The sequence below is a fragment of the Eriocheir sinensis genome, chromosome 15 (genome assembly GCF_024679095.1).
Source record: "Eriocheir sinensis breed Jianghai 21 chromosome 15, ASM2467909v1, whole genome shotgun sequence".
NCBI lineage: Eukaryota > Metazoa > Arthropoda > Malacostraca > Decapoda > Varunidae > Eriocheir > Eriocheir sinensis.
The window spans coordinates 19,093,886-19,116,143 of NC_066523.1; the positions used below are offsets into that span (position 1 = coordinate 19,093,886).

The 22,258-nt window shown below is 38.5% G+C and overlaps 1 protein-coding gene across 2 annotated transcripts; it reads right to left on the reverse strand.

Annotated features, from left to right (window-relative positions):
* Nucleotides 1-143: 143 nt before the first annotated feature.
* On the reverse strand, nucleotides 144-20,737 carry LOC126999011 (peroxisomal multifunctional enzyme type 2-like). Of its 2 annotated transcripts, XM_050861332.1 has the most exons (17): nucleotides 20,400-20,541; nucleotides 18,613-18,751; nucleotides 16,270-16,407; nucleotides 15,696-15,848; nucleotides 13,952-14,096; nucleotides 12,865-12,992; nucleotides 12,414-12,530; nucleotides 10,369-10,523; nucleotides 9,900-9,995; nucleotides 9,637-9,715; nucleotides 8,947-9,107; nucleotides 6,775-6,898; nucleotides 6,062-6,234; nucleotides 5,648-5,824; nucleotides 5,000-5,117; nucleotides 1,655-1,852; nucleotides 144-693 (listed from the first exon to the last, which is right to left on the reverse strand). In XM_050861332.1, the coding sequence occupies exons 2-17, from the start codon at nucleotides 18,635-18,637 to the stop codon at nucleotides 470-472; spliced, it is 2,211 nt and encodes a 736-aa protein (XP_050717289.1). In that variant the 5' UTR covers nucleotides 18,638-18,751; nucleotides 20,400-20,541; the 3' UTR covers nucleotides 144-469. The 2 variants fall into 2 exon arrangements, with proteins under 2 accessions (XP_050717289.1, XP_050717288.1); XM_050861331.1 differs by lacking the exon at nucleotides 18,613-18,751 and having other exon boundaries at nucleotides 20,400-20,737.
* Between the last annotated feature and the right edge of the window lie 1,521 nt (nucleotides 20,738-22,258).

Consider the following 22,258-nt stretch of genomic DNA (forward strand, 5'->3'; position numbering starts at 1 on the left):
CTCAATACAGCCATACCTACTTGGCACACCTACTCATTTCCCACATGATTTGTATACACTCCATCTGTATGAGAAGAATTACATGATGAAAAGTTTGAATGTTAGAATGTAAAAAGGGATTCCTTTCATAATAAGACAATACAAACCAACAAAATTGTATACTATGTAAAACCTTTCCATTTACACATTCACTGCTGCAGCAAACTCAATGGTTGTGCTATTTATGGGCAACTACAATTACCTCCCTAAAATAAAACAAACCCTACACATGACCTGTCTCACAGCCAAATGTTTATGCATGTACAAAAAATTCTATATACATTATGTATTTTCAATTAAAACTGATACAATATTTCCCAAAAGAAGCAGCAGCAACACTTGTACTCATTGCTGCATGCAGAAAAATATCATACAAAATGTCCTCAAGTATACTATATGGGAAGGGAAAGGTCCCAAGGACTAAGAGGTTTTACATCTTGGCCTGGGGACGAAGAAGAGGTTGCAGCTTCTGGGTGAGCATCACATTGCCTGTTACTTTCAATTTGCCAGACATGAAAGCCTTTTGGGGGTTAAGCTTTCCAGCCCCTAAGTCTGCCATGTCAGAGTCTTCCAAAGTGAGAGTCACATTGGGCTTGACTCCAGCCTTAGGGGGTCCTGCATACACTTCTCCAGGGTCCTCTTTCAGGTCCACAGCTGTCAAAAGAGTTGTGAAATATTAAATTTGTCCATTTTCTCATTTGTTGCAGGCGTAAGGTGAGAATATATTGAGAAACAGAGAATATAGTAGAGAGGAAAGGGGCCACAATGCACACCCACATACATGTTGACTAAATCCTGGCACAGGTTATGATCAACTTGTCAATAACACTGTAGTATCCCCAACAAAGGGTGAAGGTATAGTGCTTTTCAAGCAAAACATGGGTATAACCCTAAATCATTATGATTTCAATACTTATTGCATTCTAGTACATTAGTTGCTAATCCTTAAATATGCACCTCTGTGGTATAGTAATTAGCTCAGCTAACTACAAATCAAGGCAGTCTGTGCCCAGCTCACTCAGCTGTTCATCTTCCCTTTCAGGCAGGTTGATAAATTAGTACTTGGGGAAGGTAAATATTATTGTGGTAATCCAGATGTTGTACCTGCCCTGTATCCAAGGTAATGGGTTCCCACCCACCACAGGATCAAGGGCCAATGGGACAGAGATAAGTACTGATGCCACATGCAGTTGTAGCATATAACCCAACTTTAACATCCTCCATTTTCTTTTGGGTTGAAAAGAGGCTCTTTCTCCACACTTAACTATTAATTACTTTGTCCCTCTCTATTTTCTATCAAAGCCTTTCCATATCATTTTCTTTGACAGAGTGTGAACCGGTGTTTTATTTTGACCACTACATATTGTATCCTTTTATTATTCTTTTATGTCCTTACCTTGCAATAGAAGAAATAGGCAATTAATGACAACAAAGACAGTAATACTAATAGAGATGATGATTTAAATGTATCTAATAGAAGAGGTTGAAATTTAACACCTACTTCAAGGAGCTGCTTGAGTATTTCTTTCATTAATGTCCCACAAGAATACTGGAATGATGCTAACAACTTTTTTTGCTATAACAAAGTGAATCCTGTTCGAAATTCAAAACTTACTCCACTGAGCTGCTAGAGCTTTGTTTTTGTTGATGTTCCACAAGAATACTGCCTTAATTTTTCCAGCCAAGCCAGGGGTGTCAGCAACTTTCTTGGCCATCTCCTGAAATAGGCTAGCACTTGCCAAGTTTCCTCCAGCACTTGTCACATCCTCAACAGCAGAGGCAGGGTCCTTGTCAGTTATGTCCACATAGCCACCTGCAACAAATGAACAATATAATTTCACTTAATATCTTGACTGTTTTCCATTTCCAGAACACTAAAATCTTGACCATTTTCCATTTCCTAAACACATGACCAGTAATACTTTACATTCTTGACTATTTTCCACTCCCTATCTGTAATCTTTCTCTCTATGCATTAACTGGTTTCCTGTCAGCACCTTCACCTCCTTACATTAGCTATCTTCTTACAATAATTTGCACCCTGATACTGAACAAAAATCATTAAATTTGCTTATACATTACTCTTCAAACTTTTCTGAAGCAAGGCTATGCATTCTACATCGGACTGAAAAAGGTGGGTTGGCTGTTATGCCTCCATGGTTGGTAACTGCTAATTTACACTCAGGAAATAATTATTTTTTGACCAATGGAAATGAAATTCAAATGGTGTATAAATCTAAAGTGTTGCAGTCTGGGGTGTGGAGTCAGAGTCGTGGAGCCGGCTACTTTTGGCCAGTCAGGGTTGGTAAAAATATCTCTGCCTTTAACTCCTTTATGAGAAATTTCCACTAATTTGTAGGAGGCAAGTTTTATGGGAACTCTTGTGGGAAGACGTTATTAATCTGTAAATTAATGAGATAAATTACTAGATGATGTCATAGAAGACATACTCAGTGATAGGTGTCATACTGGGTGAGTCTGATTTTTGTTATATACTCATGTGCATCTCCACTTTTGTTTCAACACTGAATCTGTACTAGGCTGCTCAGAGGTCAGTGTAGAATTGCCAGGTCTGTCCTTCTAGGGACAACCTGTCCTCAATGATATATGAATGTCCTATTCATGCTAAACAAGAAAAGGTCAGGCTGAATCTGTGGCCGTGTGTGAATTGTAGTGTAGTGTGAACTGACCAAGTGTAGCTAATGTAGTGCAGTGTGGCATGGCATGGATAGGTGTTGTATGATATGGCCTGGTGTGGTGTGGTGTCGCTGAATGTGATGTGTGGTTTGGCTGGGTGGTGTAAGGAGTGATGCATGGTATGGTGTGGCTGGGTGAGATATGTGGTGTGGTGTGGTTTGGTGTGATGTGATAAGGTGTGGCTGGTTGTGATTTGAGGTGTGGTGTGGGTGGTTGTGGTAGGAGACATGATGTGGTTGGGTATGGTATGAGGTATGGAGTGACCGAGTGTGTATTGTGTGGCTGGGTGTGGAGTGAGGAGTGATGTGGCTAGGTGTAATGTATCATGTCACGTGGTGTGGCTGGGCAGGGTATGTGTGTGGTGTGGTGTGGTATGATTGGGTTTTGTGTGAGGCATGGTGTGACTGGGTGTGATGTGTGCTGTAGTGTGGCTGGGTGTGATGTATGGTGGTGGGGCTGGGTGTAATGTCTAGTGTGGTGTGAGATGTGTTGCTTGATGTGATGTGTGTTGTGGTGTGGCTGGGTGCGCTGTGTGAGATGGTGTGGCTGGATGTGATGTGTCATGTGGTGTGGTTGGGTATGATGTGACTGGGTAATGTGTGAGGTGCGGTGTGGTGTGATGTGTGATATGGTTGGGTATGGTGTGGAGTGACTGGGTGTGATGTGGAATGATTGGATTTTGTGTGAGGTATGGTGTGGCTGAGTGTGATGTGTGGTCTAGTGAGGTGTGGCATTGCTTGGTGTGATGTGTGGTGTATGGTGGGGTTTGGCTGGGTGTTATGTGTGATGTGGTGTGATCAGGTGTAGTACGTAGTGTGGTGGCTGGGTTTGATTTGCCTACTACAGTACTGCATAAAAGGGGGGGAAGAAGGGGGACGCAGTCAGAATCGCAACCTTAAAATTTCCTGGGGTCAGAGTCGGAGTCCAAATAGGAATTTTTTATATCCAACTCTACACTCCTGGTTGCAGTATTTAACTGCCAAATCACAAGCACTGTAAATATCAAAATACCTGAAGCCTTTTCCATATTTCTATACACTCAAACCCTTCAGCCCTCATCTATCTAATGCATAATTCTTCCCGAGATATTTTAAGTATCTATACTATGAGAAGGTGTACAAAAAAACAAACAAAACAAAAAAAAAAGTCACATAATATCAAGGTTAGGTTAAATTAGCTTTGTGACCTGTGTTATTCATCTGGCAATGAAGTTAATAATGATTTTATCTAATAAAACTACTTGTATATTTATGAATCGAACACTTTGTAGTGACCCTCTAAGTCTCTCCATTTTCTATTGCTCATCCCGTTCTCTCCATCTTCCATTTCTTCAGTCTACCCTTAACTCATCACGCTCTCTTTCTTTTCTCTCACTTTCAACACACACTATTCCATTTCATCTATTACACATATTCATCACACATTAATTTCTTTTCTTACGAGTCACTACATATTATAAATGTATATAATCATTCTTATTATTATAAGCGACATTATGTGCAACTAACATCACCAAAGAGCTAATATTATAAACGCTACTGTATATCAACCATTATAAATATTCATTCATAATATTCAAATACATGTATAGCCTCAAAAATAAATGTCTTCCTCAATGGAGTTACCACTGGTTATTAGTTGTGTCTTTTAACCTACAAGGCGGCTTTAACGGACCCAAACGGCGTTGTACCAGCTACAACGTATGCTGCCTCGAAAACACACAGACAGAAATGTTTGGTTTTCGCTGTAGCGGCCTAGGCTGCCGCCACAACTTAATCTTTCCCAGTCAATATAAAGATTTTATTGACAACATGTAGCTTTACCAGAAAAAAATACAATTAACACTGAAAACTGATTGCTTGCATGACTGATAAAAGATTTTGATGCTTGTCCCCCACCCCAGGCAAACTATTGCTAGTACCCTATTATTCTGTCTGAATGCAATGAGTAATATAATCTTTTTACTTTTTGGTGCGGTCATAATGTTAATGCTTCCATGATTGAAAGTCTGGGACCCTTATTAATTGAACTGCAAATTGGTACCTTTCAAGTAAAAGCACTTTTACGCTGTTTCTATTTCCCAAAAATTTACATTTGCATAAATCAAAACATTGAATAATACACAGTTACCTGAATGAAATAAATATCTTAATTGGTTAAAAAGTTACAGCATGTTGAAATTTAAAATGTAACTGTATTTCTTGATTTGAACTCGTGGTGCTTAGTCCCTTACTGCACTCAGTGCCTTATATAATACATGTACCTGTCAGACATGCTTTGCCAGTCTCCTTTACAGTGCAGGTGAAGTAAACACGGCTGCCCTCTTTCCACATGTCCACCACCAACCTCTGGCCTGGGATCACAGGTTTGGCAAAGCGTGTCTGGAAATGAACAATAGATACAGGCTTTGCCACACAGCAAACAAATATCACTATTGTCATTATGATTCCATATCTTGAAATAACCAGACATGTGGTGCAGGCCCTCAAAACAAACTAGGAAAGTACAGACTCTAAGAGTGAAATTCGTCACATGCTCTGCCAGACAATAGATAAAAAGGAATGGTATTTGGTGTCTAGGCTTGTCAATCTTCCTTTTTTTCAGAACAAGAATGGTTGGGACTCTCAACTGCCTCCATTTGTAAGTTGAGAAATAGCATAATAAGACAAATGTCAAGATAAATATGCAATATAATTAATTGGTCCATCAATGATACTGGTTGGAAGCTGTTAATAATAAATTCCATAAAATCCATTTTAGGTCAACAGTCAGTAGATGGTATAACATACCTTCACATTATGTATTAGCTGCCTGTTCCTTAAATATGGATTTTAAGTCATATGGCAATTCATTACATATTTACAATCCATTGCTAGTATAGACATCCGATAATACAACTATGTTGACTTACCTTCATGGCCTTGAACCTAGAAGGATCATTGCCACAATAGTGCTTAAGAATGACCCGTGCTGAGATGCCATAAAAACAGAGGCCATGTAGGATGGGTTGGGCAAACCCTCCCATTGCAGCAAAGGAAGGATCTATGTGCAAGGGATTGCCATCACCACAGAGACGGTACAAGGCAGCCTGTACAAAACAACTCTTTCAGAATATAAAAACATAAAAACACCATCAATAATTTATGTAACTAGTTATTATCATAAATAAAAAATATGAAAGGGTAGTGCAGTTCAAAGAAATATATATATATATATATATATATATATATATATATATATATATATATATATATATATATATATTTTTTTTTTTTTTTTTTTTGTATCACTACAAGGCAACTTATCATTTTTCATCGCAACTAACCTGGTCCACCCCAGTGAGCACCTCCTCAGAGGCATCTGGGGCCCGGCTTGGGTGGTCCAGTAGAGGGATAGCCTTGGCGCTCTTTCGTGGCCCCCCAAAGTTACCTTCACCCACCAAAAACACTGACCACTGAGTCCGGAAAACTATCTCTCCTGCCTCATCTCGACTGGTGGCTGGCAGGGCAAAAGAAAATGTAACTCAGACTAAAGTTTTACCACATGAACAAAAATAGTAAGTAAAATTATGGCTATAGGTGTGTGACAATGTATGATTTTTAATTGAGGTGTAATGGATGCTATGTGATGCAGTGTGGCAGTGATAAAATAATAATGGTAGGCAACATGTACTTAACAAATGAAGTGAATTAATATTATGGTGATACTACTTAAATGCTACACATTGTGGATGCTTAGTGGAAACAATAACCCTCATTTGGAGGCAACACACATAACAAATGTTCCCAAGTGACAATCCATACAGTAAAGAGCATAAAGCACATTTTGCCAATTCAAATTTAGTAAATAAATGGTTAATCCTTTTCATCTAACATGGAATACATATATCAGCCAAGTCGATTACATACATATGGTAATTTTTAGCTCTTGTTACAATGACAATGCAACAGATTTTGGATAAGTTCTTGAAGAAGCAATGAGAAGCAATAATGGTTGAAAAAAAGACAATGATGGGAGGTAATAACCATAATAACTTACTATCATAAATGAGGACAGCACCAGAACCCTTGTCCATTACATCCACCACCTCCATGTCAGTGGTGAGGGTGGCTGAGGAAGGGAGTGGTTTCAGGAGCTCCACATACATCTCTCCATGCAGCAACTAAGAATGAGTGGTTATCAAAGTGCTGCTCTTTGGTATTATGAACCAAAAGACATGAAACCAGCATATAAATGAAGTTGTTCAATTTACTTTTCTGGAAGGCATTAAACAACTTTGTTTAATGCTGGCAAGTGAAACTTACCTTGTTCAATCATATTAGACGTCAGACCTTACGATTAAATTTTAATTGCTAAGGAGCACTATGATGTCATCATGTCATATACAGTAGAATCTCATTTACACGGCACGAACGAAGGGAAGCTCATGCTGGATAAACCGTTTTGCCATTATTTTGAATTTCTTTTCTTTTTCTTTTTTTTTTCTTTTCTTTTTAACGTCTACGCCTATAGCGCCGGTAGGCTTTCTTGGTTGGGCCTGGTGGTCGGCCCAGGACCATCATGGCCCAGGCAAGTGGGCGTGGTGAGCCAGAGGACCTAGTGCGGACTAGGTTCCAGCCCTCACTGAAACGCGCTGATTTTTCAAGTCATCGCTGAGTAGCAGATCACCCACATGCTGTTTGGATCCTCAATTAGCCCTAACTTCAGCGACTTCGATCAAGAGGAGCACCGGGGGGGCACCATGGGCCCAGCAAGTCATACATCACGGCAGTCACTATAAATTAAATTAGTCTGCGCCCCTCAAAAAAGCCTACAGGCACTAAAGGCAGCACATAAAAGAAAAAAAAGTAAGAACTTTTGTAAATTTGTGCCCCAAGATATTTGCCGTTGTTTTGAATGCCGGATAAACGAAGTTTTGCTGCACACAAACATCAAGCATTTTCTGCCAATGAATGTCACATCATACATTTGGGTGTTGACATATGAGGCATCTTGAGCTCGAGGGACGAACACGCCAACATGGCTGATTTTGAGTTTTCGCCGGTTTCCGCTAGATGGAAGCACTGTGCAACCCTCTGTGAACATGAAAATGGGAAATTGGTCTCTATAGCCCAGAAAAAGTTTTTTTTTTTTTTTTTTTTTTTTTTTTTTTACGTTGTTGCCTATTGCGCCGGTAGGCATCTTCCCGGGGGCCTGATGGTGGTTCCCCCAATCTTTCTTTCAGGGCCTGATGGATGTATGGCGTTCCAGCTTGGGAAGCGGGCGATAGTGGTGAGAGTAGCGTGTTTTGCTTGTCTGCAGAGTGTGTAAAGTCGACTGTATCAGGGCTCTTAGGACGAAGAGCACTAGTAAAACACTCATAAAACACCTAAGTATGGAAATTTTGTTTTGAAATTTAAACTGGCTGTTAGTTACATTATGTTCTTTTAATTTCCTGAATTTGGATTAAATCGGATAATAAACATGAAATAATAAAAAACACCCTTACGTGTTTTTTTTTTATAATAATTAAAACATTTTCACACAAACACTGATTCCACTGAATTTGTCTAGCTGAAAACTTTCTATTGATGGGTCATGATATTGCTGTGTGTGTTTTTCATTATGTTTTTGCTATGCTTGACTTTGAAGGCCTGTAGCTCAAAACTGGGTAATTGGCTTATTCGCCCCTTGAGCACTAGACACCTCATATGTTCCTTTTTTCATTAATAAAATTTTATGTATGCTGGGACAACTAAATGTAAGACTCATCTGAATTTATTATTACTTTCTTTAGCATCATTTGCATATTTCTGGGAAAAACATATGTACCAGAGTGCATTGAAATATCACTTCTTAAAGTAACAATGTATTCATTCATATTTCGCACAAAACACTGAATCAGAATATGTGTCCTTTTGAACCAAAAACCTGAAATAATGGTTCATTATGTGTTCATGTCTACACGTGATTTTGGCAACCCATGGAAAAACTGACATTATCTAAAGCAGCAATTCCCAATCTTTTATCAGCTCTGCCCATTTACTGTCTCCTTCAGGTTTGTGTTACCCCACACCAGGTCAAAACTTTGGATATAGTACAAAGCAACATCCTGGTAAGAACCAACTCTCAACCCACCCAAAGATAAATGACCTCAATTGCTTAATCACAGGACTCGATCCCTTACTCTTTTAACAAAAAATATAAAGGCACAAATAATAAACTAAATACCTTGGTGAGATCTGGTCTCCAGCCAGAAAACTTGGAAAATAGAGACCCGTCCATCATTGCAGCCTGAGCAGGTATAACACAAAAAGTGGGTATGGGGCTGAAGTCTTCACTGTTCTCATACAAGAAGTTCAGTGCATCTTCATCCTTCGTTGAAACGCCAACTAAAAAGATTATTTTATTAACTTAGAGATCAAACTTTGTTCAAGTTTTAACCCTCCCCCCACACACCCCTCTGCCAAATTACATATATACAGTAAAACCTCCAAGTAGGTGCCTACTAAGGAGAGCATTGCTAGTATTTTGAAGAATATTTCTTAAAAACATTAAAAAAAAATCACAATAATAATAGCACCAGTAGTAGCTACATAACAGGTTGTAGATGAGGAATATTAGTGTCCTTCAGCCAAGGATACTGACTTTTTGTATATATGTATAAACAATGAGTAGCTAACTGTGAATTTTTCTTCTGCAGTAAGTGAAACAGGTGAAAAAAAAGGAATGTTAGCTTGCCCTTTGGCACCAATTAGTTGTTATTTCTATCAAATGAAGCCCTTTGGTATAGTGATTCAAAGTTTTACAAGGTTTTGTTTTCTTTGCCATCACTCATGAAAGGTGTTTGTGACATGTCTCATTCTTAGGTGGGGGCATATGTGACAAGCAAATACTTTCACTTATCTAGAAGTTTCCTACCTCCAAGAGCATAGAGAATCGCATCTCGGGGCCCATAGGTAAAGGGCTGGGGCGGCAGTTTCACCCCAAGCGCTGACATCTGAAACAGTCACCCCTCTTTATATGAGGCTTGTATGATTCTACGTGTGCTATGGATTCTGGATTATCACCAGAAAATAACACAAGTTTTCACTGTATAATTGCACAATGTACCTCATTTTTAACACTGAAAAAAATATGTATTTTCCAATGATGACAATTTTCCATTTTGCCACCATACTCACAGGACCAGCAGTGTCTGAGGGTGAAGCAGAGGGAGGGGAAGTAGCAGAAGTGTTATGGGAGTTGACACTTGCTTTTGTATCCAGATCATGCATGGCCTAGAAGAATGAGAAGATATAGCTGCATGTATTTTAGACCTTACTATATAATGGTATCAGTACAGGCAAAGTATCAGTATCGGTTCATTATGTATCAGTATCAGCAAAAAATATTAGCGTTGGTACAGCCTTTCAGGATATTATAACTTTTTTTTAAGTGCTCAACTACATCCAGTTCTTAAATGCCACACAAAATATGACATATCAGGAAGATTAGTATTAACTATGAAACATTTGCAATTCAGGGCACTACTGCACAAATGGCTGCATATGATGGACACAATACTAGAAACCATATATCATAATCATTGTTGGCATATATAATCCTAAAACTGAGTCAACAATTAAATTAGACTGTGTCATTAACCTTTACCTCAATAAGGTGAGCCGTTGCCTCTTCACCTGATTCAGGTTTGAGACTCTGAGTGAAATCTGTTATGATGTCCCAGTGATCCCTTACAGCTTCTGGTGTTACTACATCTTCTCGAGACTTTCGACACATGACGCCATTAGTAGACTCCCATCGGTCTGTTAGGAGCATAGCAAGCTGAGTGCCACTCAGTAATGTGTGTGTGTGTGTGTGTGCAAGTGTGTGTGTGTGTGTGTGTGTGTGTGTGTGTGTGTGTGTGTGTGTGTGTGTGTGTGTGTGTGTGTGTGTGTGTGTGTGTTTACCTAGTTGTAGCTATACAGGGCCTGGGCTTACACTCGTGTGGTCCCGTCTCCATATCTGTATTTGTCCAGCTTTTCCTTAACGTTGTGCACACTCTTCGCCGATATCACATCCTCACTTAGTCTGTTCCAAACTTCATATGTTTCTTTGCAGGAAACTATATTTTTTTATGTCTTTCAAGCATCTTCCTTTTCACAATTTTTTACCGTGTCCTCGCGTGTTGTTGGTGTTCCTTCCTTCTCTTAGTAGTAACTCCTCATTATCTACTTCTTCCATTTTATTCCATAATTTATAAATCTGTATTAGGTCTCCCCTTTCTCTTCTTTGTTCCAATGTTGGCAGGTCTATCTCCTTTAATCTTTCTTCACATGACAATCCCTCCAGTTCTGGAACCATTTTCATTGCCATCCTTTGTATTCTTTCTAGTTTTTTACGTGTTTCTTCTTATAGGGAGACGACACAGTTTCCGCAATCCGCATATTCCAATTTTGGTCTAATCATAGTGGTTATCATCTTTTTCATCATATCCTTATCCATGTAGTGGAATGCTATTCCTATATTTCTTACTATTCTATACGTATCACCGAATATCCTATTTACATGACTCTCAGACTGTTGATTATCTTGTATTGTCACTCCCAGATCTCTCTCTTCTTGAATTTTTAATATTTCTCTATCTCCCATTCTATATATGTCCATTTTGGTCTCCCTTCACTCTTTCCCATTTCCATTACATGACATTTCTTCACGCTGAACTCCATCTCCCATTTCATACTCCAATCCCAAATTTTATTTAGGTCCTCTTGCGGGATTTCACAGTCTTTACTGTTTCTTATATGTCTCAGCAATTTCGCGTCTGCAAACAGTCTCAAGTAACTGCTTACTTTCTCCGGCATATCATTTATATATACTAGGAAAAGTATTGGTGCCAATACTGATCGTTGAGTCACTCCACTATCTACAATTCTCCATTCCGATTTCATGTCCTTTACCACCATGGTCTGACCGTGCACTAGACTTGTGATTGCCAGCCAGTACCCTCCTCAAATATGCTTGGAATGCACAAGTGACAGTTCTTTGGGTATGACTAGAATCTCATGCCCAAACATATCCGGGAGGCGGGACAAAACCCCCAAGTATCAAACAGTACCCATTCACTACTGGGTGATCAGGGAGTACTGATTGATGGAGACTGCCTATCCATCTCTAACTTGCCCAGGGATCACAGCTGGAACCTCATGGATGTGATGTGAGTGTGTTAACCACTACACTGTGGAGCATTGGTGTTAGTATGGGTGCAGTAGTAGCATTCACCATTAACTTTATTGTCATTTTTTCTAATATAATTCAGAAAATTGAGATTTCCAGACTTACAGACAACCTCTACTCCCTTTTTGTATACAAAATTACTGTTAACTTAATAATTTGTAATCCTAATTATAAATAAATTAAACAACTAAATTATATGATATAACTTTTGAGGATGGGTAGCAGTAGTTAACTGAAAGTACTTTTCTTTTCTGAAGATTTACATTGCAAATAAAATAACTATAAAAAAAGTTGTAGAAATGCAATCTGAATATTTTCTACTAGGATTTCAGATAAATTTCAATTGGTGAAATGCCATGGATGAATTTTATTAAGGCCCAAAAGACTTTTCATAAAAATAGGGATGCATGTCTATCTAAAGGGAAATTACTTCAGACCTCAAAATGTTTTTCCAACAAAATAATTAAATCAGGACTCACATTTCCCATACCAGCCGCCACCAGCAAGGAAGAGTCCCCTAGTATCTTCACAGTCCTGGTGACACAACCACAGGACCAGAGGTGCCACAAGTTCAGGTTTAAACTCATTAAACAAATCTGGCGATGGAAAATATGCAACATTTTAGAGCATCAACATTAATATTTTCACTGTAGAATATCAAATATCTAATGGGATGTAATATTTCAAAGGAGCTGCTTTTTTATTAATATAAAAGACAAAACAGGCAAAGAGGGAGGAGTGTGGACACTACATGCTGCCTGTTCAGCATCCCCCAATCACCTGAGATGCCAAGAAAGAGGAAATGAAAGTGAAAGCAATGAGAGAGGAGAAAAGGGTGAGAGAATTGCAGTGCAGCAAAAAGATTAAGAAACAGAGTGAAGGACCTGGTGAATAGAAATATTGGGACATGGGTGAAGGTTTCTCACTCACCTGGGGGAAGTATGCCTTCAGTCATGCGTGTGCCACCGAAAGGAGTGATGGTGTTGCAGTGGATGTTATACTTTTGGCCTTCGATGGCTACAGTATTGCTTAGACCCAGTAATCCCAACTTGGCTGCACTGGGGAATCAAGTTTACCACAGTTATGCCACTTCACTCTTCTGTATTTTCGTAATATATACTACTATTTAGAATCTATTGTACACTTAAAGGGATGATCTGGCTATTTTAAGATTCTGACTGAGGAATTCCACTTGATAATGTGCTATACTAGATAATGCTGTAGTGAATATATCCAAGGCTGTGACAAAAAAAAAATCATTTTCTTTGTCAGTTTTTTTTTTTTTTTTTTTTTTTTTTTGTGTGTGTGTGTGTGTGTGAGACTGATGCAAAGGCTAATTAATTCAAGTCAAATTTTTTTGTCTTACTTTACCATAAAAACGTACCATAACATTTGGTATCAATTAATTAATCAACGAATATATCCCAAAGGTATTGATTCTAATACTCCTTCAAATGATATATAACTCAAAGCCATTCTTACCGGCACACAACCCAATAAATGCAAAATATGCATTAAGGGCAGCCACAAATTTTCCTTCTATGTTTTTTTGGAAAACTCATTTCTTTTTTGTTTATTCTAAAGCAATAGAAACAAGACCTGGTTCTTAGTCTTACTTGAAGCACAGGGACAGCAGAAGAGGTGGAGGGCGGAAGCAGATGAATCCACAGAAACTACTACTAATAACTTGCTGAAAAATGAATTCTTACCACGAAGCATGTCCCCCCTAACTCAAAACTTTTGTAAACATGCATACATTATCTAAATAATATTCTGGCTGCAAAACATTGTGTATATGTTAAAGTTAAGAAAAACATGACCGGTAAGAGATGTAAAAAAAACAATATAAATTAAGAGAAATTAACTAATGAGTGAATGAAACCTTCCATGTTAGCTAAACAGATGCTTTGGATTACATACATATTTCAAGAATCTTGCAGAAAGAAACTTATTTTCTTTACATTTCCTTCAACATTCAGGTCTCAAGACCACATGACTGCTATATACAAATGCTAACCTGTAATTGGCTTGTCCAAAGTTGCCAAATATGCCTGAGGTGGAGGCTGTCATAATTATGCGGCCATATTTCTGCTTTTTCATGATGGGGAAGGCTGCTCGGGTCACCATGAAGGAACCACGCAAGTGAACCTTATGCACCAGGTCTGGGGGGCAACCGGTTGTTAAGCATCTTATTTTGGCCCATCAGCAGAACTCTAAACTGATTGCAGTTAAGCATATTTTTCTATTCAAATTTATTTGTGTTACCATTGAGTACTATACTGGAAACAACATACTATATGTGTGCATCTGACATCCTATGAGGGATGCAACTGACTGTTAACAACAGACATACTATTGTGGTTAGGTTAAAATTCTAGAATTTATTTTAGCTGAGTTATTGTTGCTTAAGTTTTATACATCTTTAGTTATCTCTTTAAATCTTAGAACAATACTGCCATCAAATTCAATGAAAAGGTCTATACCAATATCCATACTATATATAAACTAACATCACCTTCAGAATGATCTTTAATCTCTACTTAAGGGAAGAGTACGCCATCAAATATTAAAATTAAAATAAAAAATATACGAAACTGAGTTACGTGTTGTCCCAACATCTACTGGCTTAGAGGCATCGAGTGGTAATGTATTTTCTTTTTTTGTCTGCTATAAATTTAAATGACACTAGCAAAGGGATTTAAATACCCCACATGTGGGTGTGGCATGCTGGGAGTCATTACTGTGCATTTTTTGCAATGAATGATGTATAATAATCACATATCAATGCATTCTAGTGATTCTCACAACTCAGTCGGAGCCTCTTGTCACAGTACACCACCACTCAGGGCCATCGCTCCATGGCCTCCACCCTCAGTGTGTAGGGAACACTGGTTGGAAGGGAACCTCAGCTGCATACACAGAACAAGGACTGGAACTCGGAAAGAAAAGAAAAATAACACCAAAGATAGGGAAGTAAAGGAAGAGGAAGGAGGACAGTGGAAATACCAGTGAGGAATATGCACTGAGGAAGTTTAAGAACTAAGGGCTTGGTGCGTCCTGACACCCTTGCCTTTGAGCAACTAATACCTTTTATAAAGGAGGACCAGGTGCCATATCATTATGTACATACATTGGTATGTGATTATTGAACCCATAGGATTCATATAAAAGCAGGTTTGCAGCTCTGTAACTTCACTGGGGCACGAAAATGAAAACCAAACTTTAATTGCATTTTTCTCAAAACTAGGTATAAATAAATTCAAAAATAGCCTTCGCTTTTATTTTTGCATGATACGAGTATTAATAAAACTTGGGGTTTTATAATTATAAGTTCAACTATTAATGAATAAATATGATTTGATTTTTTTACAGGTCTTATTTTTTCAATATTATCTAAAAACATATTTACAACTATTTGAAATTTCAAAAAATAAATCAAGTAAATGAAACCAGATACTGAAAAAGTAATCACATACGTTTGTTAGGATAATAGGAAAGTACTAGCTTATGTGCGAGTAAGAGGGAAATCAGTGAACTAACGACAGAGCAGACCCAAGTCAAAGATTTAAAAAAAAATTAAATAAATAAATCGTAAAAATATATTTTCTGGTCCGATCATCTTGAAATTATAATATAATAATTATGATACAATTATGCACAAACATAGCCTAATCAAGACTGTAGGTGCAATTTAAAGCTATGGCGTACTCTTCCCTTAGAAGGGCCTGCACCTAAGGCATCCCCAGCCCGGAAACACTCACCCCAGTCATCATTGGAGATGCGGGCGAAGGATTTGTCTCGAAGGATGCCAGCGTTGTTCACAAGAATGTCTACTCGTCCAAAGTTGTCGAGGGCTGTCTGGATAATCTTCTCCCCATCCTCAACTGAATCATAATTGGCTACAGCAACCCCCCCTGTAGAGGCATCATGTTGGCTGTAGCAAACACTAGTTTTGTGCATTTCTGTACTCTTGCAAATATATACGTGTAAGCTTACTTAAACACAAACTTTAAATTCTTTTACCTCAAACAAGAAAACATTTAACTTATGGTAGGATACATTAAAATGGCTGCAGCTAAACTCCTCGTCAGTATTCCTGTATCAGAATTAACCATTAAGGGTAGACTTCAGTACATTAAACAGACAACTTATGTCAGCATTTCACCTGAGTTTAAGGATATTTTAAAAGATGAAAGTTAAGCTGAAAATATGCAGTGTTAAAAACTACTGATAGAAAAAGCATTTTCCATGAGGCTACCCATGAGTGACATTTCAAGAACTCAAATTTTGCTTTTCTCTGATGGGTTGAAAGTAGAGCTTGGTATTAAGACTCACCGGCCTGGCGGATTTCTTCCACCACCTTGTCTGCTGCACGGGAGCTCTGGCCTTGGCCTTTGGTATCTCCTCCAAGGTCATTGACAACCACTTTGGCTCCTCGTGACCCAAACTGCAATGCATAGGCTCGCCCAAGGCCTGTCAAGAGTTTCAATAAATAATGATCCACAAAGTATACGTAATAAGATTAAAAACATCCATACCACTGAACAATGAACTATATATACTATAACTGTGTTTAAAGTGTTTTGAATTAGGTATGGTGTAGAGATGGAACTGCAATGTTAGCTCTATTTGCTTCTCTTAAATCTAAATAATTCAAATAATTTCACATGAAAATATGGCAGAGAAGACAGCATTGCTCACCTTGTTTATATCTTGCAAAAGGAAACTATTTAAGAAATCCTGCCAATTCCTGCTACTTCTTGTAATTTTCATTTATCAAGCTGATGCAAAGGTAAATAAGATCAGGCTCCCAATGAATGCAATCCATATTAATGATTATATAAGCACAAAATAAATGTATCATAAATTTTGGTTTGTAATATCTCATGACATCAATGGTCAGGCGAGATCATCTAATAATGTTTATTCACAACACTAAGAGAGGGCACCTACACACTATCAAACCAGCAGCTATTTCCTCAGTCATGATCCTGACATCTGTAGGAAGGTTGCTAACAGTAATAATGTAATTCCTTATCTGCAAGTGCTCTAAATGGAATAAACAACATTGGCTACTCTCACTTGAAGGATGGTGTCTTGAGTAGCTATATTACATGCCAACATTTATTCTAAATTTGCTTTGACAGAAATGAAAATAACTCTAGTCAGAAAAATTATCTTACTTCATACTTAAGTATGGATCTCATCACTGGAAGCCTGATTTTATTCACTTTTCTCTCAGCTTGATAAAAGGGTGGCAAAAACTAGAGTTGCCATTTTTTTACTATAATGACTTTGTTTTGCAATGTTGTCTTCTCTTATATTTTCATATTAAATTATTTAAATTATTTGAACAAAATGTTGAAGTATTTTCCCTTACATTCCTTTTAGAGATGCAAGTGAAAAGTAACACTTTCATTTCCTTAATGCCGAGGGACTGGACTGGATGGCACAGTGATGCTATCTACTTATATGGAGTTTGGACATTGCCAATGCCATGGACCCATTGCCTGGACTATAATTTTACAGTTAGATAAATAATTAAAAACCTTAATCAGCTAGCCTGTGCTTTTATCAAAAGACATCTTGCTTATCAATCTAGTGGAGAGCAAGCCACTTGAGTCATTGTCCAGATGAACCTTTGGCACTACTCCACAGGCTCCTCTCTCTCATGCTTAAACTGTATCTCATACACATAGCTATTACATCCCTAGTAAGAATAAGTCAATCTAGGAAAGTAGACATTTAAACTAAAATCATAACACTACACTACACACACACATTGAGAGAAAGATGGAGAGAATATTTTGAAAGACTTGTATGTAAAAAGTAACAATGAACTGGAGTAGAAAGTAACAATGAACTGGAAGAGGTTGAAATGGTGGAAGGTCTAACTGAAATTATAAAAAAAAAGGTAGAAATAATGAAGAGGATGAAAGATGGGAAGGCACAAGGTCCATCAGGTTTAAGTAACAATATGTTGAAGCAATCAGGAAACTAAGCAGAATTCTTTAGAAGATTATGAGGAAGGATAAAAGTCCTGAAGCATGGAAGGATAATTTTACCTTACCAATGTTTATAGGTAAATGATATGCACTATTGTGTGGCAGGTACAAAGGTTTGAGGCTCTTAGATCATTGGATGAAGATTTGGGAGAGTGTTGTGTGAATGGCTTAACCCAGTAGCAACGAATGGCTAAATTTGTGGCTTTACTGTGTAGTAGCGACAGGCCAAATTTGTGCCATGATATAACCCCCCCAAAATAGATGATACATAATCTGATCACAAATGCTTTGATAAATATTATGAAATGGTTTGTGTGGGGGTGATTTTTTCTCATTTTTCTCGCTTGGAGGGACCATTAAGAAACATGATCCTCGCTGCTACCGGGTTAAGTGAAACATCAAGATTGATGACTGTCAATTTGGCTTAATGGCTGGAAAGTCAACTACCAATGCAATCTTCATCACAAGACATCTCCAGGAGAAATATAAGGTGAAGAAGAAGAGGCTGTATCATGTGTGTGGATCTGGATAAGGCATTAGACAGGATTCCAAGAGGAGCAATTAGATGGGCATTATGAAGACAGAAGATGCCAGAGAGGCTTGTAAGGATAGTAATAGCACTGTACAAAGGCTCCAGATCAAGGGTGAGAGTAGTTGGAGGAACCTCAGATACCTCTTAGGTAGGTGTGACGTTGCATCAGGGCTCAGTCCTCAGTCCTCTATTATTTACTGCAGTGTAGTATTGTAGTGATGAAGCTATGAAGGAGTGCAGAACAGGGAGCTGCTGTATGCAGGTGATTTAATCTTATCAGCTGAGACAGAAGAGGCAATTGAGAAGAAAATTATCGACCAGAAGCAAGCATTGAAGGGAGGAGGTTTGAGGGTGAATATGGCTCACAAAAAGATGATGGTAACAGTCATGAAAGTAGAGCAAAGTATAAAAGTGGGAAGGTTTCCTTGTGGGGTGTGTGGTGGTGAAGTGGGAGTAAATTCTATTATTTCCATGGAATGTGACAAGTGGTGCCATAAAAGATGTTTGGGGCTCAAAGGCCTGAATAGAGTGGAAGATCAATGCTGTCAAGTATGTGTAAGAAGAATCAATAGAGGGGAACTGCCAGAAGAGGAAGAGGCAGAAACTATAGAAATGGATGGTGGCGAAAGAAAAGTGAAGCAATTTTGCTATCTAGGCAATATGTTAGAGAGTGAAGGTGGAGTGAGGGGAGCAGTAAGAACACAGGTAGCAACAATATGGAAGAAGTGGAGAGATAGAAGGATTGCTGATAAATAGGAACATTCCACTGAAAACAGAGGAAAAGTACTTGAAGCTTGTATAAGATCAGTGTTGCTATATCGCATTGTGACATGGACTTTAACAAAAAAGTTGAAGGATGTGTTGGATGGCTGTGATCAGAGAATGTTGAGGTATATGGCTGAGATCACATGGAGGTGTCCTGTGAGGAGGTGACAAGAAGATGTGTATTGAAAAAGCTGAGTGCAGTGCTCAGAGTATGGAGATTGAGGTGGTTTGGGCACGTGAAGAGGAGGGGGGATGATGAGGCACTGGGGAGAACTAATGGAGTGCAAGTATCACATCACTGGCCACCAGGCAGGCCAAAGAATACATGGAGGCCGTGTGTTGAAGATCTGGCAGCATTGGGCATTGGCGAGGCTGAGGTAATGGAGAAATAGGTGGAAGCAAATCATCAACTGTCTAAACTCTAATTCCTCAGAAGAAATCATGGGAAAATTTGATACTAAACAGATGATGATGATGATGATAATGATGATGATGATGAGCAAGGACACTTCAAGAAAATATTGATGTGCAGGAAGAGAGAAAAGGAAGGAATTAACTACTTGAAGAATGGAGGAGCAGATGAGATTTTACTGGGGTGTTAGACAATAGACAATTGAGTAAATGAAGAAGGAAAAGAAGGTTAAAATTAGTAAATGGAAATGGGAGAGGAACACTATTAGCAAAACAGTATAGGTGATAAATCTAAAATAAAGAAAGCCTGATATGTTGTGTTGAGTGGAAATAAACCTAAAGAGGAACATACAACTTTTAAATGTGGGGAAAGATAAAAAGATTATGAAGATGAGATGGAAATAGATCTAAGAGAAGTGATGTTAGTTTAGATGTGGTGGTAAACTATTATATCACGTTTACGAGGGGTTTTGTCACTTATGGAAAAAGCAGTAGTGGTTATCTAGCTAAACCAAGTGTAATTCTGGATATTAACCTTACTTTTAACCTGCATCTCAAAACAGCATTTGTCAAAGTTCTGTTGTGCGCTGGTGCCTCATACTGTCAATAACTTATGAGGGATCTAACACGAATATTTACGATATGTAACACTTCTCCTGTATTATATTAAAGCATATGCCCTACAGCGACTCGGGAGCACTAATACAAACCACACAACTACCCACAAGCTAAGTCTGTGATTTATTACGTACCGCCACCAGCACCAGTGATGACAGCCACTTGACCATCATACAATAACTGTGGACTCATGGTGATGTATTCTGCCTTGTGCCTGCAAAACAAGAACCACCCGCCTGTCCTTCACCACACTTGTGCGTCAACAACACTGTCCCGCCGTCCCTGACCCTCCCCGCCGCCCTTCTCTCCCGTCACCAACAGTCAGCTGGCCGCCGCGTCCGATCGGGTCAAAGTGTCAAAGTCCACCGCTAGCCAAGGCTGTGACCAAGGCTGTGACTCTCCTTGGCTGTGACAAGGCTCGTCGCTGAGGAGTGGACGCGTATCTGCAGAATCTCTGTCGAAGAGTTGCTGCTTGAACAATACTGGCAGACGGTGGCGTATCCAGGTTTTTTCCCAGAGGGGGCAAACACTTGAAAAATTTCCCAAAAACATTTGGCACCAGCAGAAGTAGCGCTCTTTGATGTTAAATTATACCAGAAATGATTGTACACTCTCTATAGTTGCTTTTGTATTCCATTGATTTTGTAATATGCAGGGTGTTTGAAATAACATAAACAAAGTGAAAAAAAAAAAAGGCTTATTTTTATTCTCTAAAAATCAATGAACATTATTCATACAATGTATGCATAGCAAACTATTATTTTTACAGTTATTTTTCATAGGTGATAAAAGTCAAATAATATGTCAATGTATTGAGTTTGTAACTTCTTACTTCTATAATACCACAATTATTTTTTTTTTTTTTTTGGGGGGGGGGTGTATTTCGTTGGGGATATACCCCAAGGGAGGAAGGCGGTGCATGCCGCGCAACCACCCACCTTTCCACTCCCATGGCACCGGGTAGGTCTCGAACCTATATGCTCCAGCACCCCACCGGAGCGCAAGGCGGAGAGACTACCACTGGACCAAAGACTGGACAACGGGAGCCCCCCTACCACAGATTTGCTTAATATATAATATCTAGTTTAACTTAAATGAATTCAAAATCTAACCCATTTATAAATGCTCAACGAAATGCATATCAATCAATTTAGAATATTACATACTGCAAAATACAAACATACACATTATAGTCTAGTCTTAATTTCTTTTTTTCATATTACTATAGTCTGTTCACTTAAGCTAGATTCCTACCAGCGCCTAGGCATGTTGGAAAGGTTGCAGCTGCTTGGCTGCACCGCTCTCCCGCTAACACTCATGTCGGACCACATCTTGCATGCTCTAGTGAGACATGTTTCTATATTATATGCCATAGCTCACCTCATATATAGCCAGTGAGCAGTGACTGTAGAATCAAGATGAATTGTAAAAACTCGACAAAACAAAAAAGAAAATGATTGATTTTGAGTGATAGTTTATTGTTGCAAGTAAAACAACAAAGGAGAGGAAATGGTATTACGATGAGTTGAGCTGTGAAGATGTTAAAAAATGCTTATAACATGTTTTAATTATGCTCACTATTTTCAACAGTTGTTCACTGACTGCAGAAATATATTATTACTTTACGTAGGAAAATCTCTCGTGAACACGATAGTGTGATCAGAATGTAGATAAAGCTCCACGTCTTGAAAACACAAGGTTATTTATAGCAACATGTCTCTCGCCGGAACCATCACGGCGCGCGCGACACTCATTTTTTTTTTTAACATCACGCAGCGTGTCGCGCGCCGTGATGGTTGCGGCGAGTGACATGTTGCTATAAATAACTCTGTGTTTTCAATACGTGGAGCTTTAACTGCATTCTGATCATACTATCGCGTTCACGAGAGATTTTTCTACGTAATGTAATAATATATTTCTGCAATCAATAAACAACTGTTGAAAACAGCGAGCATAAGTAAAACATGTTATAAACATTTTTTTTTTTAACATC